At 42.6% G+C, this 7,422-nt stretch overlaps 1 protein-coding gene across 1 annotated transcript in view; it reads right to left on the reverse strand.

Moving 5' to 3' along the window:
• Positions 1–7,422, reverse strand: part of dync2i2 (dynein 2 intermediate chain 2) — a 42,016-nt gene that overhangs the window by 7,462 nt on the left and 27,132 nt on the right. Inside the window, exon 4 of the mRNA XM_048613753.1 lies at positions 5,617–5,726. Within this exon, the coding sequence (XP_048469710.1) occupies positions 5,617–5,726 (110 nt within the window). The remainder of the gene's footprint in view (positions 1–5,616; positions 5,727–7,422) is intronic.

A 7,422-nucleotide genomic window follows, 5' to 3' on the forward strand; every position in this document is an offset into this window, starting at 1 on the left:
TGACCTACATTGGATCATGAAACAATAATACTTCAATTTGAAAATCCTGATCTCATTTTCAAATCCATCCACAGTCTCAACATTGCCCATCGCAACAACTTTCTCCAGACCCATAACTCCCTCAGGTTCCTGTAGTTCTTGGGCTCTGGATTCTTCAGCATCCCCCACTCCTTTGTAGCTCCTTAAACGATGCCTATGCCTTTAGTTGCCTAATGTAATGCCCTCTGTAAACTTCTACCTCTCTTTTTCCTCCTTACTGGGAAAGCCAAGCTGTCCCAATATCACTCAACAATATTTTGCTATTAAGGAAGTGTGTTTATGTGTGTCTATGTGGAAGAGGGGAAGGAGAAAAAGGACTAATCAGCAAAAGGTGTGCCCACAATGTCGGACTGCATAATTGATGAGGAGAAGGATTAATAAAAGCTTAATTCCAAGATCACCACTTTAGTGAAGTGGCAATGGTGTGCCCACAAAAGCCCTCTGGCTTGGACCATAGGCTGAGATTCCCAGACTTCAAAGTTATCTCCTATTAAAATGAATGATCTCAGAACTTAACAAAAGCAAAATACTGCAGATGTTGGAAATCTTAAAGACAGAAAATTCTGGAAAACACTCAGCAGTCCAGGCAGTACTTGTGGGTGACAAGCTGGCTAATGCTTCAAGTTAATAACCTATTTCCAGATCTGGAAGCAGTGAGACATCCAACAAGTTTCAACAAACACAGAACCAGGGAAAAGGAGGGAGGTGTGGGAAAGATCAGAGGCAAAAACCTGTGATATAGGATAAGGATGTTGCTAGGGTTGGAGGGTTTGAGCTATAGGGAGAGGCTGAATAGGCTGGGGTTATTTTCCCTGGAGCGGCAGAGGCTGAGGGGTGACATAAGAACTACGAGCAGGAGTAGGCCGTCCGGCCCCTCGAGCCTGCTCCGCCATTAAATAAGATCACGGCTGATCTTTTCGTGGATTCAGATCCACTTACCTGCGTTCTCACCGTATCCCTTAATTCCTTTATTGTTAAAAAAAAATCTTACCTTATCTTTAAAAACGTTTACTGAAGTAGCGTCAACTACTTCACTGGGCAAGGAATTCCATAGATTAACAACCCTCTGGGTGAAGAAGTTCCTTCTCAATTCAGTCCTAAATCTGCTCCCTCTAATCTTGAGGCTATGCCCTCTTGTCCTAGCTTCACCTGCCAGTGGAAACATCCTCTCTACTTCTATCTTATCTATTCCCTTCATAATTTTATATGTTTGTATAAGATCCCCCCTCAATCTTCTGAATTCCAATGAATATAATCCCAATCTACTCAGTCTCTCCTCATAAGCCAACCGCCTCAACTCCGGAGTCAACCTAGTGAACCTCCTTTGCACCCCCTCCAGTGCCAGTACATCCTTTCTCAAGTAAGGAGACCAAAACTGCACACAGTACTTCAGGTGTGGCCTCACCGGCACCTTGTACAGCTGCAACATAACCTCTCTGCTTTTAATCTCAATCCCTTTAGCAATGAAGGACAAAATTCCATTTGCCTTCCTAATTACTTGTTGTACCTGCAGACCTACCTTCTGTGATTCATGCACAAGGACACCCAGGTCCCTCTGCATAGCAGCATGCTGCAACTTTTTACCATTCAAGTAATAATCCTTTTTACTATTACTCCTACCAAAATGTATGACTTCACATTTATTTACATTGTATTCCATCTGCCAGACCTTTGCCCACTCACTCAATGTATCTATGTTCCTCTGCAAAGTTTCACAGTCCTCTGCACACTTTGCTCTGCCACTCATCTTAGTGTCATCTGCAAACTTTGACACCCTACACGTGGTCCCCAACTCCAAATCATCTATATAAATTGTAAATAATTGCGGTCCCAACACCGATCCCTGAGGCACACCACTAGTCACTGACTGCCAGCTAGAATAGCACTCATTTATCCCCACTCTTTGCTTCCTGTTGGTCAACCAATCCTCTATCCACGCTAATACTTTACCCTTAATGCCATGCATCCTTATCTTATGCAGTAGCCTCTTGTGCAGCACCTTGTCGAAGGCCTTTTGGAAATCTAGGTATACCACATCCACTGGGTCCCCATTGTCCACTTTGCTCGTAATGTCTTCATAGAATTCCAAAAGATTTGTCATGCATGACCTGCCCTTCATGAACCCATGCTGCGTCTGCCCAACGGGACAATTTCTATCAAGATGCCTTGCTATTTCTTCCTTGATAATAGACTCAAGCATCTTCCCCACTACAGAGGTTAAGCTAACCGGTCTATAATTCCCCATCTTTTGTCTACTTCCCTTTTTAAACAATGGCGTCACATTCGCTGTTTTCCAATCTGCTGGGACTGCCCCAGAGTCCAGCGAATTTTAGAAAATTACCGCCATCTCTTTTAGTACCCTGGGATACATTCCATCAGGGCCAAGAGACTTATCAATCCTTAGCTCCATTAGATTGCCAACACTACCTCTTCCGTAATTATGATTGTTTCCAGGTCCTCACCTACCTTCGTCTCTTTGTCAATTACTGGCATATTATTAGTGTCCTCCACTGTGAAGACCGATACAAAATACCTGTTCGATGCCTTGGCCATTTCATCATATCCCATAACTAAATTCCCCTTCTCATCCTCTAAAGGGCCAACGTTTACTTTAGCTAATCTTTTTCGTTTTATATATTTGTAGAAACTTTTGCTATCTGTCTTTATATTCTGAGCTAGTTTTTTCTCATGTTCTATCTTACTTTTCTTTATAGCTCTTTTTGTGGCTTTCTGTTGACCTTTAAAGGTTTCCCAATCTTCTAGTTTCACGCTGTTTTTGGCCACTTTGTATGCCTTCTCTTCCAATTTGATAGCCTCCCTTATTTCTTTAGACACCCATGGCAGATTACCCCTTTTCTTACAGTCCTTCCTTTTCACTGGAATATACTTTTGCTGAGCACTTTGAAAAATTGCTTTGAAAGTCCTCCACTGCTCGTCAACTGTCCCACCATAAAATCTTTGTTTCCAGTCCTCCCTCATTCTATTGTAGTTCCCCTTGTTCAAGCACAGGACCCTGGTATTGGATTTTATCTTCACACTCTCCATCTGTATTCTAAATTCAACCAGACTGTGATCACTCCTTCCAAGAGGATCCCTAACTATGAGGTCATTAATTCTTCCTGTCTCATTACACAGGACCAGATCTAGGATAGCTTGCTCCCTCGTCGGCTCCATTACGTACTGTTCAAGAAAACTATCACGGATACACTCTATGAACTCCTCCTCAAGGCTACCCTGACCGAGCTAGTTCGGCCAATCTACATGTAGATTAAAATCCCCCATGATAACTGCCGTACCATTTTCACAGGCATTAGTTATTTCTTTGTTTATTGCCCGCCCCAATGTGATGTTATTATTTGGTGGCCTATAGACTACGCCCATCAGTGACTTTTTCCTCTTAGAATTTCTAATTTCCACCCAAATGGATTCAACCTCATTCTCCATAGAACCTATATCATCTCTCAGCACCGTCCTGATGTCGTCCTTGAATATCAGAGCTACACCACCTCCCTTACCTTCCTGTCTGTCCTTCCGAATAGTCTGGTACCCTTGGATATTTAACTCCCAGTCGTGACCATCCTGTAACCATGTCTCCGTAATGGCTACCAAATCATATTCATTAGCAATGATTTGTGCCGTTAAGTCATCAACTTTGTTACGAATGCTACGAGCATTCAGGTAAAGTGCCTTTATGCTAGCTTTCTTACCCTCATGATTTCCAACATCTCTAATAATATCTCCTGAGTTATCCTTCCATTTTGCTTCTTTCATAGTCTGCCTTGAACTTAAACCCTCCTGCACACATGCTAACCTGCTGCTTACCTTTTCATTTACCATCATACTCCCTGTCGTTTTCCCTTTCCCTTCCCCCCCAACTCACTAGTTTAAAGTCCTAGTGACCACCCTATTTATCCTTTTCGCAAGAACACTGATTCCAGATCGGTTCAGGTGGAGACCGTCCCATCGGTACAGATCCCTCCGGTTCCAAAACTGATGCCAATGCCCCATGAAATGGAACCCCTCTTTCCCACACCACTCCCTTAGCCACATGTTTACTTCCCTAATTTTCTTATCCCTAAGTCAATTTGCATGTGGCTCGGGCAGTAAACCAGAGATTTACTGACATAATAGAGGTTTATAAAATCTTGGGGGACATGGAGAGAGTAAACAGACAAGGTCTCTTCTCCAGAGTGGGATAGTCCAAAACTACAGGATATAAGGTTTAAAGGTAACAGGGGAAAGATATAAAAGGGACCTAAAGGAGCAACTTTTTCATGCAGAGGGTGGGATGTGTATGGAATGAGCTGCCAGAGGAAACGGTGGAGGCTGGTACAATTACAACATTTAAACGGCATCTGGATGGGTATATGAATAGGAAGGGTTGAGGGGGATATGGGCCAAATGCTGGCAAATAGGACTAGATTAATTTAGGATATCTGGTCATAATGGACGAGTTGGACCAAAGGGTCTGTTTCCATGCTGTACATCTCTGTGACTCTAATGAGATGAAAGGTGTATCCAGAGAAACCAACAATGATAACAGCAAAGCAGAATCATCACCAGCAACTGCTGTTCAAAAACATGTGGCATAGTTTAGAATCTGAAATTGTTTAACCCTTAATACTGATCTCAGAAAATACGAAAATACTCATCAAAACTAGAGGTGCTGTTCCTTGAACCTCCATTGGGCTTCATTTTAGGTGGTCAAGGATATTAATTGTCAGAATGACAGTGGCATGTAGAATGAAATAGACAAGTCAGAAATTCCCAATTAGTGCGTTCAAAGCAGGGAGCAATTGTAGCACCCAGTACGATTCTCAAATACCAGGAAAGACACTGGCTACAATAATGGAACGAGAAGTGCAGAATATTTTCTATGAAACAGGTTAAATAAAATTCTCAAAATCCCATTCAACTCTTTCAGTTACTCAGGTCAACATATCATCTCAAAAATAGGATGATAGGAAAAGGAGATCATTCTGCCACTCAATTAGATCAGTAGCTAATCTTCATCTTAACTCCATCCAACTGCAAACTCTGTCTGAACAAAACACCCACAAACCTGCAGTCTTGGTCAGGCCGTATCTGCTGTTGACATCTGTCCAGTTCACAATTAGATAATCTGAGTTGCGTGTAAATTTTAAAAAGCTGCTTTCATATGGTTTTAGTTATTAAAACAGTGTGCAGTCATGTTTTTCCTCACTGACGCAGTTACTGCTGGATGTAAATTAGATCCAAAATTCCAGCCAGCCATTGTTATGCTGGGAACTTGCTATAAATTTTCCTCTGTTCACACTTGCTACACATTAATGATACAGAATCTGAAGACAAGTGAATGGCATCCCTATGCAACACAGTGAATAGCAACACATTAAGACCCTTCAGCATAGCCTTCCAATGGCAGCACACAAATTATGACAACATAAATGGGAATTTGAAGGGGAATGGGGTAGAAGAACAAGAGATACATAGATGTTTCATCAGCAATCATTTTACGGATTTCAGAAGGTGAAAATTATTTTAAACCAGACAAGGAAAGAACAGAAAGATCAGAATAATCTAAACTAAGGCTTTTACCTGATAAACAGGCTCACGGTGGGTGTCCTCAGACATTCCTGATCTAGCAATTAAAGGGTCATCCGTTTTACTGTTGTTCCACACTAAAACTTCTCCACTGTAAAGACCACCTACAGAGCACAGCACATGGTAGAAATCAAATCTTTATACAGCCATTCAGAAGTAATGATTTGAAGACAAACATGCTGCCATGTCATTCACTCCTCAGGACAGATGCACGAATTCCAAATTTCAAACGGTACAATCATTTACGCTGCACAATAAACGGGTAACGAATGGTTGAAAGTCATTTTCAGACTGAAGTGCCTTAGCTACCTTAAATTTACCTGGAATTTTTTTTTTTTTTTTTAAAACTCATTCAAAGGAATTTATTGCCCAATCCTAACATTTCCCATCCCAGAGGGCAGTTAAGAGTCAACTTGCTGTGGGTCAGAAGACATATGTAGGCCAAACCAGGCAAGGATGGCGATGTTCTTCCCTAAAAGGTCAATAAAGAACCTTTGGGTTTTTGCTGACAATTGGTAATGATTTTGTGGTGAAGTAACTCCACAGAGGCAAATATCCTGTCACCAAGTCACCCTTTATTTACACGTGGAAAGTCCTTGACACTGGTGTGGCTCCCTTAGAGACAACTCAGTGTCAGAATGTCTGACACTCCTCTTTTTATCTGTCAGTTTGGACCAGATTAATAGCCCCAACAAGGAGCTCATATTCTATGAGGTCCACCTGGCTGACCTTATTACAATCAGTGCCTCCTGGGGCATTTTTACACCGGGTCAGATTCCTCTGACGCTGCATCAGATATGGGCAACATGTAACTCAAGAGGCGAACTCCTTTGCACCTGGAGGATCTCAGGAGAAATTCACTCTCTTCTTCTGGCGGCAAAGGCTTCAATGTGGCGAGATCTGCCATGTCTCTCTCAGATTCATAAGTCTCTTCAACACCTGGAGAGGGAGAACCCATGGGTTCCAACAGCCTTTCCAACTGTTCAGAGGAGCAGGATACACTTTGCTTCCAACCTGTTTGTGAGTTTGCAGCTTTCATATGGCCCACGTGTTTGTTTAGGACCATCGCCCCTACCCAAATTTTATAGGTCACTGGTCCTGATCTTGCATCAACAATGCCTCTTACCCTTGCAGGGGCACTTCTGTGGTTCCTACAGCAAACTTCATCCCCTGTAGTAAAACGTATCTCTCACTTAGCGGAATCTGGAGTCCAGTGTTGCTGTTTCTGACACATTTCAACCTCCTCCCAGGTGACGGAAGATCAGAGTTAACCAGGTGCAGAGTCATCTCCTCATCAGCAACTCTTTTGGTGCTGCCCCTGCAGTTGCATGGGGAGTGGTCCTATAATCAAACAGGAACCGGGACAGTTTGGAATCCAGCGACACTGTAGACTGTTTCTTCAAGCCCATCTTCAAAGTTTGGACTACACTTTCTGTCAGGCCATTGCACAATGGATGGTATGGAGCTGTCCTTGTCTGTCAAATCCCATTCAAATTTAGGACATACTCAAATTCCCTGCTGGTAAATGATGGCCTGTTATCTGTGACCGACACTTCCTGGAGTCTGTGTATTGCAAAAGATGAGCACAGTTTTTCTGTTGTTGTTCCCGCATTTGACGAATGAACTCTATGTACATCCAACCACTTTGAATGGACGTCTACAATGACTAAGAACATTGAGCTCATGAAAAGGATCTGCAAAGTTGATGTGTAACCAAATCCAGGGCTGACCTGGCCATTCCCACTAATGTGGGAGAGCTGTTGGCGGTAATTTCTGTCCTTGTTGGCTCTCTAGGCACTG

Source organism: Rhincodon typus, chromosome 28 (assembly GCF_021869965.1).
Source record: "Rhincodon typus isolate 14 chromosome 28, sRhiTyp1.1, whole genome shotgun sequence".
In the NCBI taxonomy this organism is placed as follows: domain Eukaryota; kingdom Metazoa; phylum Chordata; class Chondrichthyes; order Orectolobiformes; family Rhincodontidae; genus Rhincodon; species Rhincodon typus.